We start from the raw sequence: 19704 nt of genomic DNA on the forward strand, positions 1-19704 counted from the left end.
CTGCAGACCGCAGTCACTGACTTCACTTAGCACATTCTCAGATCACGCAAGACCAAAACTTAGGCCACACCCACTCCACGCTCATCTCCTCTACCGGCTTTAAGAAGACGGCAGTCAATGCTTGGTTTCTGTGCCTTTCTCATCACCTTCCACTTTTCTCTCCATTCATTTGTCCTTCAAATAGACTCCTGCAGGCATGGCGGAGCTGGAGGGCTTGGAGTTCGGAAAGTCAGACTTTGTGCTTCTAGATGAGGTCACTATGGAGCAGTTTATGGAGAATTTGAAGTTAAGGTAAGAGTGAACAGTTTACGCTAAGTGTTGGTGTGTAAAAAGACTCGATGGACATTATATATTACAAAGAACCTGACAAGACAACAGTAAACAAGTCCTTCAAAAAGGTTTGGTGTTGACATTGAGTGTTTAAAGCAGCTCATTTTGGGAGCTTTGAAGCGGTGATAAAGTCATTTTTGCATGTAGAACTTGTCCATTAAGTCTGTTTTACAGTCCAAAGTGAGTCGTCTTGTTTTATGGTTTTAGTGTCTTTTTGATTTTGACCACTCCCTTCTTGGTAGAGTTACAAGAAAATGACAGATTATTAGAAGAAAAAAGCAGAGGGGAAAGAATGTGTCATATTACTTTTGATTTCCCGCTCATAGAGATATCATTTTAAGTTGCTGACATCAACTTAAGAGACAAAAAATATATATGATCATGTCTTTCGACAGCTGATCATAACCAGCCAGTCGAATCTTAGCAGTTCTGATGATGAAATCAAAAGCTTCTAGTTCTCCTTTACTTTAACATGCAGCATTTTCTGCCATGCCCCATATCTGTGATGTCATTGGTTAAACTGAGTTGAATCAGATGACCTTTTCACAAGACTCTTTATGAATGTGGTGTTAAAATCTGTTTGTTGGCAAGTGTTGCTGCAAACTTGTTTTGTCTGTTACACATTCTTATGCCTCTGAAACAATATAGGGGGGGGGGGACTTTTTAATTTCTTGTCCTTTTGTGCTTTTAATCAGCTGTATGACCAGACCTCATGTGACTCTACCACACAATCACACATCAAAATACTAATACATTCATAATGTGTGGAGGAAAGGCATCCTACAAACTGAATCCTTAGATATTATTACTACTATGTCTTAAGTATTTGAATTATGTGTTGAATATGCTTGTTTTGTATAAAGAATTTATTAACTATAATGCATTTTAACTATCAACAGATATGTATTTTAGCTTTAGGCCAAGAATATATGTATTTTACCTGCAAGCCAGCAAAGATTAACCAAGATTACACTATATTTTTTCATTGTATGAAATTCAGAAAGTGAGTCATCTTGAGCCCCATTGCACTTCCTGTTCTCACTTCCCAGCCCTGTATCACTTCCTGGGCGTACATGACATTGAGAAACATACTGTGGCACACAATTAACATCAAGTTATGACACTTGTTTCCTCTTGTCAAAATTTAAATTTATCACTGTGAGAATAGTATTACAGTATTTGATATCAGCCCTACTGTGCTAAAGCCTTAGGCCACCATTAGATGTTGTTTTAGCAATGGTATAATGACCATATATTATTTCTCAGTCTCTTTATTAGAATATAACCAGAAAATACAGGAAATTTGTATGCAGTAAAAAACAGAAAGAAAGAAAGAAAAAAAAAAGACTTCTATAGGCTAAATAGGCAAATATATAGTGACCTCCCCTTACACTTGAGCAATAGCAGGAACTTGGCTCACCTAAACCTAAATGGAATGGAAAAGGACTGGAAGGCCAAGAAAACTTTTAAAATATGATGAGAAGTTCTCAGATTTTCTTCTTTGAGAAACTGGAAGAAGTCCAGGAGGTCACACTAAATACTGATTTTATATATATATATATATATATATATATATATATATATATAAACGGTTAGTTCCTGTCCTTGATTCTGATTGGTCAATAGCTGTGTTTTATTCACGATAAAACACGGCTATGACAACTTCACCCATCGGTTCTGTTTATCACTACACAACACCCTTAGCAACCACTCTCAGCAACATAAACTGTATATTCTCAATTGATATTGTTCATTGAAGCTTACTGTATTAGAAGAGTATTGTGAGTAAAGATCGAGTGAGCGAGTTTATTACCTGCATTCAGATTTAGCATTTTCCTTCAGGTCAGTCCTATGTTCATAATAGAAAATCTGTTTAAATGTCTGATGTATTATCTTGTCCTTTTAACAGTTAAGGGGTTTTCCCGTGACTGACAGCGCTAGTCAAAGCATTTGTCAGTTGTGTCTTGTTCCGTGTTCACAACAATTCAGTATTTTCAATGTAAAAGTCTTCGCTACTGACTGACACACTCATAAAGACCGTCTTGGCCGCCACCTAATGCCGTAATAATGAAACCTCTGTTGCTGTTCAAAGTCAGGGACTATTTTTTTCCGGTGAAAGGAAGGCTTTAGTGAAAGTTTCCTTCATGAAAGTTGTATTGATACAAACCCGATTCCAAAAAAGTTGGGACACTGTACAAATTGTGAATAAAAAAGGAATGCAATGATTTGGAAGTTTCAAATTTCAATATTTTATTCAGAATACAACATAGATGACATATCAAATTTTTAAACTGAGAAAATGTATTATTTTAAGGGAAAAATCAGTTGATTTTAAATTTCATGGCATCAACACATCTCAAAAAAGTTGGGACAAGGCCATGTTTACCACTGTGTGGCATTCCCTCTTCTTTTTATAACAGTCTGCAAACGTCTGGGGACTGAGGAGACAAGTTGCTCAAGTTTAGGAATAGGAATGTTGTCCCATTCTTGTCTAATACAGGCTTCTAGTTGCTCAACTGTCTTAGGTCTTCTTTGTCGCATATTCCTCTTTATGATGCGCCAAATGTTTTCTATGGGTGAAAGATCTGGACTTCAGGCTGGCCATTTCAGTACCCGGATCCTTCTTCTACGCAGCCATGATGTTGAAATTGATGCATTATGTGGTCTGGCATTGTCATGTTGGAAAATGCAAGGTCTTCCCTGAAAGAGACGACGTCTGGATGGGAGCATATGTTGTTCTAGAACTTGGATATACCTTTCAGCATTGATGGTGCCTTTCCAGATGTATAAGCTGCCCATGCCACATGCACTCATGCAACCGCATACCATCAAAGATGCAGGCTTCTGAACTGAGCGCTGATAACAATTTGGGTTGTCCTTGTCCTCTTTAGTCCGGATGACATGGCGTCCCAGTTTTCCAAAAAGAACTTCAAATTTTGATTCGTCTGACCACAGAACAGTTTTCCACTTTGCCACAGTCCATTTTAAATGAGCCTTGGCCCATTTAAGAGAAAACGCCTGCGCTTCTGGATCATGTTTAGATATGGCTTCTTTTTTGACCTATAGAGTTTTAGCCGGCAACGGCGAATGGCACGGTGGATTGTGTTCACCGACAATGTTTTCTGGAAGTATTCCTGAGCCCATGTTGTGATTTCCATTACAGTAGCATTCCTGTATGTGATGCAGTGCCGTCTAAGGGCCCGAAGATCACAGGAATCCAGTATGGTTTTCCGGCCTTGACCCTTACGCACAGAGATTGTTCCAGATTCTCTGAATCTTTGGATGATATTATGCACTGTAGATGATGATAACTTCAAACTCTTTGCAATTTTTCTCTGAGAAACTCCTTTCTGATATTGCTCCACTATTTTTCGCCGCAGCATTGGGGGAATTGGTGATCCTCTGCCCATCTTGACTTCTGAGAGACACTGCCACTCTGAGAGGCTCTTTTTATACCCAATCATGTTGCCAATTGACCTAATAAGTTGCAAATTGGTCCTCCAGCTGTTCCTTATATGTACATTTAACTTTTCCGGCCTCTTATTGCTACCTGTCCCAACTTTTTTGGAATGTGTAGCTCTCATGAAATCCAAAATGAGCCAACATTTGGCATGACATTTCAAAATGTCTCACTTTCAACATTTGATATGTTATCTATATTCTATTGTGAATAAAATATAAGTTTATGAGATTTGTAAATTATTCCATTCCTTTTTTATTCACAATTTGTACAGTGTCCCAACTTTTTTGGAATCGGGTTTGTACATATTTTTGGCTTTAATATTTGTATTGTGTGGTCACCGTTTTATAAAAGCAATAAGGTACTCAAGGCTAGTGCTGTATCGTGAATAAGTCACGTGACGCTTTGCGTCGTACCTAACAACACCGAATATATATTCCTTCATACAAAATGAAGGTTTGTGGGTTCAATTATATTATTATATTATATTATATTATATTATTATTAATTTTCACAGCATTAAAGATTATCATTTTAGTATTTTAATACATTTTTAGTATATTTTATTTTATTTAGTATAATTTTTATTACTATATTTTCTATGATTCCAAGTAAAAAATAATGTATTAGGCTTATACTGTAAGGACATGAACAAAACAGACATTTCTCTATGTATGTTTCGCTTAAACCTCTATGATTTATGATTAATTGAATCCCACCACACTTTACAGTAATACTCAACACATTCATCATTTGTTCTTTAATTTGTCTGTTCGGACACCAGGAACTAAACCAAACTAGCATATGACGGAAACAATGAGTCTTGTTAAAGCTATTTCTGACTGTTCTACTTGACACATGCATATTTTATACAGTATTGTTTGTTGTTTTCAGGTTTGAGAAGGGCCGTATCTATACTTTCATTGGAGAAGTAGTGGTGTCAGTCAATCCGTACAGACAGTTAGATATCTATGGGAAGGAGGTCATTGAGGACTACAGGGGCAGAGAACTATATGAGAATCCACCTCACCTGTATGCAGTTGCAGATGCCGCTTATAAAGCTATGAAGAGACGAGCCAAAGACACATGCATCGTCATTTCAGGTACAGCAGCTACTAAACACACCCACTGCTGAATAAAACAGAAGACACTGGTTCAAAGGTGGAATGTTCAGAGGTCATTCATGTCACAATGATCAAAATAAAATAAAAAACAGGAGAAAATAGACCTAGTCAAGCCCAGCAAAATGCACATCTCATATTTAACCTGGTAAAGCCTAACATATTATCCTATAGTCTTCCATGCTGCTTAAGCACACCTCTAGCACTGTTATGACCAGCAGTTATGCTGTGTGATGAACCACGTACAGAGAGTTTGCCCTGTGTGCCTCTGATGGGGAAGAATACAACTGATAAACAAAGACTTTACTGTATGGATTAGACAGTTTCATTCAAATCTCAATGTGTTTCAGGTGAGAGTGGAGCAGGCAAGACTGAGGCAAGCAAGTACATTATGCAGTACATTGCAGCTATTACCAACCCTAACCAGAGGGCAGAGGTTGAGAGGTCAGTTTCCTGGAGACATTAACAGCGCTGGAATTTCAGGGCTAATGCTCTGAATATGAATATTGCATTTAATAACAAAATAATTGTATTGCTTTTATTGCCCTATATTCATATTTGTATAACAGATTATTTGAAGAAAAAATATCAAATGTTCATGTTTACAGACTATTTTAGAGATAATTTCTTATTATTGTGCTCTATGTGCACTGACAAACAAAGAGTTTTTTTATACATATTATAATGTTTATAAATGATTTTTGCGTATCACTGTATTTGCATCCTGCCACAGTGTGAAGAACGTACTCCTGAAATCCAACTGTGTGTTAGAGGCCTTTGGAAATGCAAAGACCAACCGCAATGACAACTCTAGCCGCTTCGGGAAATACATGGACATCAACTTCAACTTTAATGGAGACCCCACAGGAGGACACATCAACAACTACCTGCTGGAGAAGGTAAGAACATATCAGTATCGTATCAAAGAGCATCATGAACAGCGCATCATGGCATCTGAATATGGAACTTGACATTGGCACTTAAAATAACAAAAATAAATTGTTAGTTTTGAATGTGGTGGTTTTATATATAAAAAAAATCACCTTGGTATTTTATGGTACATTTAATGGTATGAAAGGGAAGTTGCGATAGTCTTTTCATCCCTATTGTGATGCATATCTGAATGAAACGGCTTCTAGAACAAGAAAAAATGTAGGGTGGGACTTGATTTTGTCCATCGAGAATTGATTGGATTGTTGGATGGTTGTGGTTTGCTATTGCTTGTGATCTCATGTGAGTGACAGGTTGTCCCGCCTATGGGCCAGTAAACACATCATCAGAGAAGAGAAGAGGTGTCAGTGCAAGAGGGAGAAGTTATTTTAATTAAAGATTATGATGGCACATGAATTAAAAAAAAAAAAAAATGTTATACATGGATGCTGTTTTATTGGTACATTACTTGTACTTGACATTACCTCCCCTATACCTAAACACTTTATTTCCACTTTTCAAATATTTTCTTAATTTTTATTTAAAATAAATGGTACTCTGAGCTGATATGCGATGGGAAAAGGGAGAAGAATGAGTTTGGTAAAAGGCAAATTCGAACATGCACTGACTAGGGCTGCATTCAAAATCACATATTCTCTTGAGTGGGTACTTATTTTAAATAAGTAATTACTTCACAACCTCTAAAAAAAGTACATTCTTTATAGTATGAGTGTGTGTGTAGTATTAATCCAGACGTACTACATTGGGCATGTTACCTTTAGTATGTGACCTACTAACGTCAGTTGCGTCGCTTCACTGCCATTTACAAATCCTCCCCCATGGCTTCATGGATAGTAAAGTGTCCATCGTATACAGACTTCGGAAGTAGTGGGTCATCCGGGTACATTTTGCCTCTTTTTTATGAGTACTGTGAACTCGGTCATACATCTTTTGTCGCATGTTCTTTTTCGCCTACTATATAGTATGGAAGTATACGATTTCGGATGCAGCCCATGTTGTCAGCAGGATTTCTTTTGCAATTTTGTCTGGTCCAACCAGATAATGGTGGGCGGAGTTAGTGTAAATAGCCTCTGCGAACAAGATTTTGAAAACAAATTTGCACTTCGTTAAATACAAATTTGCACTTAGCCAATACTGCAGTATTCCATAAAATATAAGAATCGCCAATTTTGATTTCATGGTGACTTTAAAAAAAATCAGAACAGTTTTGTGATATGCCTGTTATTTATAAATCTATAATAAAGTGCTAAATAATGACAGTTTCTTAGTTACGTTTTGTCAACATCCTGTCCAACTGATATAACAACGGAAGGTGCTAAAAGTTGCTGTGGTTACCTTGTCATGGTTACCTTGCCTACTTTCAGAAAATACATGAAAAAATATAGAGTTTCACTGAAAAAGCTGTCTAAACATAATCTATCAAAATGAAGCTGCTTAGTTTATGTGCTATTTATATTAAAAATGTACTCTTTTTGGTCTGTTGAGGGTTGTAACTCAAATATAATGCTGCATTTACAAAAAGAATATTTAAAAATGACAATGATGAAATTTGATAAGTGTTTAACTTTATTAAGTGTTTGCTATCATATTTGTTCAGCTGATGTCACTCTGGAAGTCTTTGTATTTTTAGACATTATTAGTGTAGATTGTTCAATTCAATTCAATTTGCATTTATTTGTATAGCGCTTTTCACAATACATATAATTTCAAAGCAGCTTTACAGAAAATGCATGTGTCTACATTACAATTTGAAGTGATCTGTTATTAGAGGAGACTGTGTGTCCTTTTCAGAAATGTACAGTTCACAATTGCGGGTCATATTAATACTATGTAGGCTAATACAGAAAAGACAATTAACACAAATACTGTGCTGTATTTACAGTCAAGAGTTGTTCAACAGCATGAGGGAGAGAGAAACTTCCACTCATTTTATCAGGTGAGGTCTTCTGCCAGGATATGGTAACTGAGATTAAGATTTTACACTGGTAGTGCTAACTGCTGCAAGAACTGTGTGTAAATGTTTAACAGACTTGTAGATCAACATAATGTCTTTATCTTAAATGTTTATGGAGTATTATTATATGTGTGTTAATGTGATGTGTTAGGAAACCAAGTTTCCTAAGGGATGAATAAAACTGAACTGAACTGAACATTTATGTGATGTGTTTATACAGGTGTTACGGGGAGGTTCTGATGATTTGCTGAAGTCCTTATATCTGCAGAGAGATCCCGCAGGATATACCTACACCAGTCAAGGAGCCTCTGTCACACTTGTACGTACTTATACTATGAGTATACTAATTTATAAACACATAACCACTTCACAGGCTAACCATTAGCATTCTGCTCTTCTATAGAGTTTTTAGCAGTGTTTCTGTATAATTACTATTGCAAAATGTACCATGCACTGTTTTATGTATTTAAGTCCCTCTCTTTTTCTGTCTCTTTGTTTTTCCAAATCATCTTCACAGGCGTCAAATAACGACTCCTTATGTCACAAAGCTGTGATGGCAGCACTAAAAGTGATTGGCTTCACTGCCGAAGAGATCAGCTCCATCTACAAGATCCTTGGTACCATCCTGCACCTGGTCAGTCCCACACTGCCTGCTATGGAAGATTGTTTTCTACTGTTTTTCTGATTGTAGTTTAGATTACATCTTGACCTTTAGCTTTTTTGTCTTAGTTTAAACCTTGTTTTAAGCATTGGAAGTGGCCCCGGCCACCTTGTTTAAAGGCCTTGCAATGTTATTGTTTCAGGGTAACCTTCAGTTTACTACTGATGGTGAACATGTCGTACTTGTCGGAGAAGACACATTGAAGCACATTTCTGAGTTGACGTCCACAGAGTCTGAGAATGTCACAAAAGCACTTCTGTACCGCACAGTGGCAACCGGGGGTGGTGAGGTAATCGAAAAGGGACACAACGAGCAGGAAGCTAGCTATGGAAAAGACGCTTTTGCCAAGGTATTGTACCCTGTCTTGCAAAAAGGTTTCTTTGTTTGTGGCTCATCCATCATCTAATTATTTTAAATTATTAAAATCTAATTTTCTGACATCCTTTGAAATATACTAGTTTAATGTGGTAGTAAGCATGCTCTAACTTTCAGAACTCAAAAGTCCCTCTCCTTTTGAAAGACCATATTGCAGCAGGAATAGCTCATTACAAAACTTTGTGACATCAAAGGGATGAATATATTCACGCATGAACTCCCACATTAAATCAACAATATGTGTTCAGTGTCAGGGGGAGGGTGAAAAATGCAAAACTGTTTCCACTTGAAGTGGTCCTTGGGGGAAAATAAAATAATAAATGTTGGTACGACCTTGCTGTATTATATGTTCATATAATATGTTGTCATTCTGGCATGGTTTCCATTTTAGGCTTTATATGAGAGATTGTTTGCGTGGATAGTGGGTCGTATCAATGCTGTTATTGAAGTCAAGGACTACAATCCTGCCCTGCATGGCAAAAACACTGTTATAGGTGTGCTGGACATCTATGGCTTTGAGATATTTGACAACAACAGGTCAGTGTCATTTATGTATTGTGTAGCTATTAACCCTATAAAGCCTACTGTATCATATTTGATACACAAATTTCTAAGGCCTCTAAATTATCAGTATCATCAGAACTTTCCTGAAAATTCTGCTTCTGTCGTCTGATTTATTGTTTATACTTTTTAAGGAAGTAAAAGGCATTTTAGTATCATCTAAAAATCCTTTAGATTCTGGTACAAGTATCTTTTTGCTGTGAAATCTTAACTGATTTTTATAAATCAAACAAAGAATAACTTTTATTTTGAGATGAATACCTACTGGAATAAAGCAACTTAGGTTTACTTTATTATCTATACTTAATTATTTAGACAAATCATGTGAGTATCAAATATGATACATCAGGCTTTTGAGTAGTGTTTAGTTGTTCATCTCTCAATTATCATTGTATTGAATTGCATTATATGTTTTGCCCTCCACAATTAAAGTTACAGAGCTTTGATCATAAAACGCATTTAAATATCAACTTACTAAAACATATTATTGAGAGATATAGGGACAACTTATATTTATGCGTTTTAAGTAAGTAATCTGCTATGCTGTTATAAAGATCTCATTGATTTACATTACAAGCTATCAGAATCTTTCTTTTTCGCCATGTCAAGCACTTCACCAAATTGCATATTTTTGCTCAGTTTAGGCCTTTAAATATTAATGTTTTTCTTTGTCGAGTATGAGCTCTATATTCTCACTATATCGTTCTATATGAGCCATAGAAGTCTGATGTATCAAATATGATACTCAAAAAAAAAAATATATTTAGTCTAATGGTTCAATAAACCGTTTCGTTAAAAAAAAAAAAGATTTATTTTTTATTACCTGACTATTATTTAATATGTCAGGCTTTACATGGTTAATATTGCTTTACATTAAAACTGTACTTTTTTGAGTGGTTTTAATGGTTGATTTTTTTCTTATCCATTTCATGGCCCCAGCTTTGAGCAGTTTTGCATTAACTACTGCAACGAGAAGCTACAGCAGCTCTTCATCGAGCTTATTCTACGTCAGGAGCAGGACGAGTACCAGAGAGAGGGTATCACATGGCAACATGTGAGCATAATACACAACAAGACATATCAAACCTATAATATAATTCATGCACCTTTTCTCTAAATTGGACTTTTCTTTCTCTTAGATTGAATACTTTAACAATCAGATCATAGTGGACTTAGTGGAGCAGCCTCATAAGGGGATCATCTCGGTCCTGGATGAAGCCTGTCTCACTGCAGGGAAAGTCACAGATACCGTCTGCCTGGACAGCATGAACAAAAAGCTCGGCCAGCATCCTCACTACACGTCCCGGAAAGTAAGCACTCTGAACAGTCATCCATTCCTTCTTGCCTCAGCAATCCTCAATCATATCACATAAGCATAAAGTTTTAGGCCTGTCATGAATTATGGAACAAAACTGCAACCTCATTTAACCAGACTGGTTGTTACCTGACTTGAACTGCACTGTTGCAGTTTGGCAGCACGGTCAAAAGGGGGCAGTACGCTTTCACAATACACGCACATGGAAACAAAAACAAATGGAGTCTGAAACCTGTTGATGCCATGAAACTCAGACAAGTCTTTTCTCTCAGCTCTGTCCTGCAGACAAGACCATGGAGTTCAATCGAGACTTCCGTATCCGACACTACGCAGGAGATGTTACGTAAGTGTTATAAAGTCCTTCATACGACAAGTGCAGGTGATGTGAACATGCTGATGTGGAGAACTTAAAATATTACTAGTATTTCACTTCAGCAGCTGAGACAACAGCTTTCTCAAGCAATTGTACAGCGAAAAAAACAAAAACAAAAAAAAACAAATTTCAGCACTCTTTCTGAAACAAGTGTAACTGAATCTAAAACCTTTGTGTATTGTGAAGAACACATACAAGCTACAGTCTCATTGCCACCATGATCTGCCATTCAGTCCTTAAAGGGTTAGTTCACCCAAAAATGAAAATAATGTCTTTTATTACTCACCCTTATGCCGTTTTACACCCGTAAGACCTTTGTTAATCTTCGGAACACAAATTAAGATATTTTTGTTGAAATCTGATGGCTCAGTGAGGCCTGCATAGCCAGCAATGACATTTCCTCTCTCAAGATCCATTAATGTACTAAAAACATATTTAAATCAGTTCATGTGAGTACAGTGGTTGAATATTAATATTATAAAGCGATGAGAATATTTCTGGTGCGCCAAAAAACAAAACAAAATAACGACTTATATAGTGATGGCCGATTTCAAAATACTGCTCCAGGAAGCTTCGGAGCATTTTGAATCAGCGGTTCGGAGCGCCAAAGTCACGTGATTTCAGCAGTTTGGCGGTTTGACACGCGATCCGAATCATGATTCGATACGCTGATTCATAACGCTCCGAAGCTTAGTTCACCCAAAAATGAAAATTCTGAATATGAAAATGAAATGAAAAATGAAAAATATGAATTCTGAAAATGAATAAACTAACCCTTTAAAGACAAAATGAGAATTCACAATTTAACTTTCATAATGTGACAGAAACAAAAATAATATTCAGCTGTAAAAATGTTTATATATAAAGGGGATATATAAAGACAGAAACTGACGTGGAAATGTATGCCATCTGAAGATGTGTAGGACTACAAACTTTTTGGTGCTCATATACAAATTCAACATTGTTTATGCAAATGTAAAGATAAACAGGCAATCACAATGTGCATTAATATAATTAAATGCACAAATGAGCATCATTTTAACTGCTTTGTGATAATTACAGAACTGAAACTAATTTCCTAAAAATAATTATTTGCCTACACACACACACAACACACAAACACACGTTGCACAGAAACTGGGCCATGCCTACCGCAGTTTTCCAAGAGCATGTTTCGATTTCCTTGCCCATTGATGATGAGTGTCATACTTCCTCTGAACCATAAAGGTATTTTTTGAGCATTCTGTAGGTGGAGTTGATGTGCTCTGCACTTTGTACACATTGCACTTGGACATAAGAGGAACTGTGATGACATTTTTTTTTTTTTTTTTTGTGCATACTGATGTTTTATAAATCGTTCATATGAATAGGAGTTTCCTATGTTCACATTTAGGATAAAACATACACGTCTTTATAAATGAGGCCCCAGTTTCCTATTTTGTCCCACAACAGAGATACCCGAATGTTAGTTTTTTGTTTTTTTTGTTTTCTTCCACTTTTTATCCCCCATAAAACATTTTAAATATCAAAGCATTGCATTCGTGATCATGCAAAAAAAAAAAAAAAAAAAATTTTTGGTATTATGATTTCATTTTTCAGGATGTGACCATTTCAGCAAAACCTCTGAGTTGTCATCTTGTAGTTATGTTAATTTCAACATGATATCGCCTGGGACATAAGACCTTCAACATAACAGAACAGAGAGCTAGGACTTTTTTTTCCCTTTAAAAGTGAACAGGGTGAGGTTTGATTTATGTTGACTTTAGGTGTGGATCTGAAGGTGAAGTTCCTTTAAAGGTTGTAGGATGCAATTTTATAAATATACGAAATTGCTGTTTGTGCAGATGCCTGCAGTTTGCTGTACCTCAGCAAAGGCTGTGTCCTCATTTAGAAAATAGCAGACCTTTTGGAAATTGAGGAAAGAGGAGCAGAGAGAAGCTACTGGAGGGCTTAGCTCTGAAAATAGATGACACATTTTTCACTTCGGTTTCCTTTTCATTCCTTAATGAGGATGTGCTCAAATGTAACTGCAGAAGTAACTGATTAAAGCTAAATTGTCTTGAAGTGAAGTTTCATAGTGCATTTCTTCAATTTACTTTCATGTTAAAACTATCCCCAGATCTGTTTCTCGTGAATTTGAGGGGGTGAACCGTGAAAGCCGGTAAGAGAAGCCAAGGAGCGAATTGTAAATTCAGCGTTTCTTTGGCGACTAGTCTGAGATATGAGATGAACTGTGTCGGCAGCCACGTGTCACATGCTTGATAATTGGGTCAAGAGTGCAGAGGACTCAGTCCTTAGTACTGAATGGCACTATTATGACAACCCTGCAGTTAAACCTCCGAGCACGCTCACATTTTTGTGAAAATCACTTTGGATCTGTCTGAGAATGCATTGGCAACACAGATCTCCTAGATGGATGCCTGTCTCTCTCTCTTTCTCTCATGCAGACACACACACTAGGAAGTTCCCTTAGGATGAAGACTGTCAGAACTGGGATGTCAACTCCTCAGTCACACTTACAAAATAAAATCTGTGAGATCCCTTAGGCTCAGCTGTGTCAGTGATGGAGGGAGGTCTCGCTAAATATATACCCTGACCAACCCCTTATCAGACCCCCTCAAACCATGACCTATTTCCCTCAGCTTCTGTCTCTCTCCTCTCCTCCCTGTCTGTCTTTTTATTTATTTCCTTTTTTCCCACTTCTGCTATATCTCTCCTTTTATGTAGTCTCCATTTTGGCTTTGTTCGGAATATTTCTGAAGTACAGTGCAGTTGTAAACTTAAAGGAATAGGCCTAGTTCACCCAAAAACAAAGATTTTGCCATTATTTAATAACCCTCTGCGGAACTCAAAAGAAGATATTTTGAAGAATATTTCAACCTTTTACAGTGAATGGCAGTGGAGTCCAAAACATTATTGGACCACAGTGACTAACTGAATGGACAAAAAATATACTGTACAGAGACTTTTTTGATGATGTTTATGATATTTATCTCTATTATTGCTTATTTAAGAATTTCTTAAACAAAATCGAACAGTTATGACATTAATTAAACATTATGAGATCAAAAAAATTTAAAAAATGAAACATACACAGATGAATTGTTCACAACAAGATCTTGAACATGCATTTTAAAAAATGTTTCTTTTCATTTCATGCCGACATTACTCTTAAATTAGTGTTGAATTATTTTTTAGCATGTGAGCTAATAATTCCATGTACTTACTTCCTCTTTCTCTCCTATGTTTCGTTCCACAAACTCATCTCACCTTTATCATATGATCATTTCACACTTTATAATAAGCAGCATCATACCTCATCACACAGGCGCTGATGCATTTTTTAAGCCGGTATTATTAGCTCAAATTAACTTCCTCTGTAACACTGTGACTTTGAGAATTCTCAGTCTTGACTTGGTTTGTATGTTTTAAGCACAGATTGCTCCCTCAGAAACCATCAGGCTTGCTGTTTTACCCTCACTCTCGCCCTGTTTTCTGGAATTCGCCCGGGCTACTGCAGAAGGGCCATAGGGCAGCATCTGTCCTCCCAGAACTGCTTTTACCCCAGTGATATTGCAATTCCACAGCCATGTGGCCATGCACACATTTGACTGTGTGTGTGAATACATGTGCATGTGTTTGGAAATGTGTAAGCAGCAAATAATAAGCACTTGCATGTATTATGCAGTGTTGTTTCTTAAGTGAATTAACACGTGTCTATGTGCGTGGGTCTAACTGTTGGTGTAGCACATCTGCGTTTGCTAATCCGGTTCACAGAGCTGTATGGACTGAGGACTGCTTTTGTACCTGGCCAGCACACGCAATACTTTCCCTCAAGCATTTCACACCTTACATAACCAACAAATCGCACCAAATAGCTAATTCTTTTGTTTGTTGTTTCTGCTTTCTTGGCACTTTCACGCATATTTAGGATTTTCGGTATGGTATTCTTGGTATTCATGGTCCAAGTTTCTTGGAGTACTATGTGTACTTTTATTCAGCGAGGATACATTAAATTGATCAAAAGTTACAGTAAAGACATTTATAATGTTACACATGATTTCTATTTCATATAAATTGTGTTTGTTTAAACGTTCTATTCATCAAAGAATGTATGATGGTTTCCACAAAAATTTCTTTTCAGAAAAAAGCTCTTTTCAACTTTGATAATGATAAGAAAATTTTCTTCAGCAGCAAATCAGCATATTAGAATGATTTTTGAAGGATCATTTGACACTGAAGACTGGTGTAATGGCTGCTGAAAATCAGTTTTGCCATCGCAGGAAGAAATTACATTTTAATATACACTGCCCGGCCAAAAAAAAAAAAAGTTGCACTTTGGATTTAAAGTTCTTCTAACCCTAACTGATGGAGTGTGTAGCCTTTCATTTCTTAAACAACCATGTAGGAAGACACATCATGGCCATATTCCAGGATGACAATGTCAAGATTCATCAGGTTCAAATTGTGAAAGAATGGTTGGGAGCATGAAGAATCATTTTCACACATGAATTGGCACCTCAGAGTCCAGACCTTAAATTCATTTAAAGTCTTTGGGATGTGCTGGAGTAGACTTTACAGAGTGCTTGACTCTTGTATTATCAATACAAGATCTTAACCAAAAATTGATGCACCTCTTGATGGAAATTTCTTTTGTAAAGTCTACTCTTTTTTTGACCGGGTAGTTTATATTCAAATAGAAAAGAATTTTGATATATTATTTAACAATATTACTGTTTTAATTTATTTTTGACCATAAATGTAGCCTTAATGAGCATAAGACACTTCTTTCAAAAACATTAGAACATCTTACAGACCCCAAACTTTTTAAGGGTAGTGTAGCAAGTTATGCAAATAAGGTTATCATTCAGCATCATGTATACATCAAGTACCATTGTATCAGCATCTGATGCCATTGTACCATGGTACTTAGTACTTCTTTTTAATTGGTCATATAGCTGGTTAGCACATATGACAGGTGGTTAGCATGTGCCCAGTGGTTAGCGCATTGCCATTTAGGTCATTCCGTGTCAACTCAACCACAGGTCCCCGGCTCAAATTTTTGATTTTGTTAATATTTTTTTCTGTAGCAAGACAAACATAAATAGTGATGAAATCCAAAATATTAAATGCCACTATTTTGTAGAGGGGGGTCAAAATGACAATTTTGGTTTTTGATTACTGAAAATGGTTAAAATTAAACAATTTATACATGGAGCTGAATCTAAAAGAATATTAAGATATCTCTAATACTTCTTGAGTTACAGGTATGCAAACTTGAGGCAAAAAAAACACAAAGTGCTTTTTGCTATTTTTGAACGGTAACTGTTGGCATATAATGAAACAATGATTGCCAAAGTCAACAGATTTTACTAATAGATCTATCTCTGTGTAAAAATAAAATAATGATGCTGCCAAGTCATTTTTACACCCCTGTAATTTGGCTCTAAATCTCAGGAGAAAAGTGTAATTTTGATTTTATTTGAGATTGAGAATGCTTCAGTATTTTTGCATTTGGCATAAAAGTGTAATCGCGCCATGTCCTGCTCAACCTTCCCCTCCACACCATTTCCTGTCCTATGTATACTGTCCTGTCTATAATTGCAAAAAAGCCAAACCAGAATGTATGTTATTATCTTTTAATTATCTTATAAGCCTTCTGAAACATTTTGTTCATGCCATGCTGTTAAGATAATGGTCCAAGTTTTGGTTTATCTGCGTGCTGTGTGAGTCATTTGTACCTGGGTGAATTGAGTCAAGTATGAAGGACTGTTTAATGAGTGCTTCAACCACTGAGTCAGTCAATTAAAGTAATTTCCCTTTCTATGTCAAGCCTTGTACTGATTTCTCTTGCACTTTCCTCTCAGGTACTCAGTTGAGGGTTTTCTTGACAAGAACAAGGACCCGCTTTTCCAAGATTTCAAGCGACTGATGTACAACAGGTTTGGGGACTTTCTTTCAATTTAATTCTTTCAATTAACTTTCTTTCAATTAAATAATCAATATACCCAATAATATCAATATTTTTTGTGTGGATCAAAAGAACAATTGTTCATATTATGATTTTTGCAGTCTTCTGAAGCCATATGATAGCTTTATGTGACAAATAGACCAAAATTTAAGTTGAACTAAAAAAAAAACGCTTGTCTTGTAACCAATCACAGTTGTTTGGAATGATATGAGAGTGTATGAGTCCTTTATCACTCATAATGATGGTTTGAACTATTAAAGTAATGCATTAAGACTTTGTGTGTTCAAGGACTTGTTAAAGTAGGCCACTTTTTTTTGTAAATACTTATTTACTGTATATTCCTGTTCTGTTTTGTTCTGATTTCTTTTTCACTAGCATGTTCTTGCTTCTTGTTTCCACTTTATCACAGTGTTTATCACTCTCTTTTCTAAACCTTTTCTTGTAGTTCTGACCCCGTCCTCAAAGAAATGTGGCCTGATGGAAAAATGAGTATTACAGAGGTGACCAAACGACCTCTAACTGCAGCTACGCTCTTCAAAAACTCTATTATTGCTCTAGTGGACAAACTGGCCTGTAAGGTAAGAAATGACTGTAAATGTCATATAATGACCCCGAAAAAAACATTCAGACACTTAAGCCACACTTAAATATGGATAAATGTCATTGCATTAAATCAAATGTCAAACCAGGTGGCATCTGCACACAAATGCTGCTTTTCTCCAAACTAATTTCACTTTCTGAGCCATTACTACAATGACTTTTAAGCAACTAATCTCAGAGTATTTTTAGTGGATGTATTAAGTTCAGAAAGGTGTTTCTTTTTAATAAATGCTTGTTGGTTTGATAATTATTACATAATCCAAAAGAAAAAAGAAAAACCTTTTGGGGTCACTGTATTTAAATTCCACTTAACCCTTTTCATTCATCTTTTTTATCATAATCCATGGCAATTATTTTTTCATGCACATTCTTATCTTAGAATTTAAGTTAATTTATACAAAAATTCTAAGTCAGCTGAGCCCATTGTGATTGTAGTTTTAAAATCTAATCACAAATTGGTGTAGATGGGGCCCATTGTGGTACATTAGGTCTGCAAGAGCGTATGTTTCTGTAGAAATAAGCATGAATTTAATCTAGGCTTAATCTACACAACTACCGTTTAATACTCTTTGCTGTGAAAAGATGAAATAGTGGTCTCCCAGAATAGCTCAGGTAATCTCTTATGTAGACATGTTGAAAAATGCAATCTCTCTAATGGAGACTGTCTGTATTTGATAAAACAGTTAACAGCAAAGGAGCACCTGCTAAATCCTGCTTTAGTTTAGATGGCTCTCCTCTCCTCTCCTCTTTTCTCCTCTCCTCTCACTTTGGGATGACCCAATGCATCCATGAAAGCTTCTGTGTCTGTCAGGCTGCACGTGTGTGCATGTACACGTGTGTTGGTGTGGTAAAGTGGGACTGCATTCGGTGCAGCTTCTGTTTTTTTAGGCCACAATTAAGGACTGGCTGCCCTCCCTCTGGTCCTGTGGGGACACCTGTACCTCATCTGACCGTTCACCCCATCCATCCTGTCTTCACATGCTATTTACATTGTAAAAAAGAATATGTGAGGTTGTTACCTCAAAGAGCTGTTTCTGCCTGATGTGAACCTTAAAATTACTTTTGTGCTTGATTTAGTCATTTACCAAGATAATTTATATGTTATCCCATGAAAGACATTTTAGGTCACATACTCTAATAATCTCTCTGAAACACTCGAAAAACTACATCATAACAGACAATTAGATTCAATTCAGGAAGAGAAAACAGCCTGACAAAGACTGGGTGGATGAATGAATGAATGAATGAATAGATAGAGAGAGAGATGGATGGATGGATGGATGGATGGGCAGACAGACAAATATAGATAGAGATAATGACATGAGGAGGCTGTTATGTGAAAGCTCACTGGGTAGAGAAAGGGAACGATTTTGCTCTCAATTCACATGGAAAACTCACAGTTCTAGGAATTGACGTAATCACTGTAACAGGGTGCAGTCTTGATGAAGTGAGATTTATGCTTCTAGGAAAGGTCAGGGAGAAAAGGTCCCTTTGATTCATTCTTGTCTCTTCATACAGCAAATTGTGGTGCTTTACATAATGATACTTTCTATTATTGCTGCAGTTGGCTTTCTGTTATTATTAGTACAGCCATCAACTACAGACATCAAACCATAATCATAAGCTTTCAGATTGCCTTCATTGGTCACTAAGCTAACTTATTAGCCAGCGGCAGTTCAGTAGCGTACACAAGACTTTTGGTAAATGCTTTAATTGATCAATTTCTGCAAAAGAAATAAAATGAAATTGTTCTTACAGGAGCCCTACTATGTGCGCTGTATAAAGCCAAATGAGGTGAAGTCCCCCTTAATGTTTGATGACGGACGCTGCGAGCACCAAGTGGCGTACCTGGGACTTTTGGAGAATGTCCGTGTGCGCCGAGCTGGGTTTGCCTACAGACAGCCTTATGCACGCTTTCTGCAGAGGTGAGAAGTCACATGTACTACTTTTCTATGAACTTAAATTTACTCAATGTTTTTGATTCCAAGGTCCCCCATTGTCCAAGACAATATTCAAAGGCCCCCATGTAGGA

General features: G+C 36.6%; 1 protein-coding gene across 1 annotated transcript in view; it reads left to right on the forward strand.

The window, feature by feature from the left end:
• Positions 1–36: 36 nt before the first annotated feature.
• myo1g (myosin IG) overlaps positions 37–19704 on the forward strand; it is a 53971-nt gene continuing 34303 nt past the window's right edge. The window contains exons 1-15 of the mRNA XM_051871764.1: positions 37–291; positions 4685–4893; positions 5262–5355; positions 5645–5810; positions 7745–7798; positions 8037–8135; positions 8334–8450; positions 8620–8826; positions 9244–9389; positions 10353–10467; positions 10553–10723; positions 11001–11071; positions 16969–17043; positions 17518–17650; positions 19431–19597. Coding sequence (XP_051727724.1) covers positions 197–291; positions 4685–4893; positions 5262–5355; positions 5645–5810; positions 7745–7798; positions 8037–8135; positions 8334–8450; positions 8620–8826; positions 9244–9389; positions 10353–10467; positions 10553–10723; positions 11001–11071; positions 16969–17043; positions 17518–17650; positions 19431–19597 — 1919 coding nt within the window. The 5' untranslated portion in view covers positions 37–196. The remainder of the gene's footprint in view (positions 292–4684; positions 4894–5261; positions 5356–5644; positions 5811–7744; positions 7799–8036; positions 8136–8333; positions 8451–8619; positions 8827–9243; positions 9390–10352; positions 10468–10552; positions 10724–11000; positions 11072–16968; positions 17044–17517; positions 17651–19430; positions 19598–19704) is intronic.

Source organism: Ctenopharyngodon idella, chromosome 19 (genome assembly GCF_019924925.1).
Source record: "Ctenopharyngodon idella isolate HZGC_01 chromosome 19, HZGC01, whole genome shotgun sequence".
Taxonomy (NCBI): domain Eukaryota; kingdom Metazoa; phylum Chordata; class Actinopteri; order Cypriniformes; family Xenocyprididae; genus Ctenopharyngodon; species Ctenopharyngodon idella.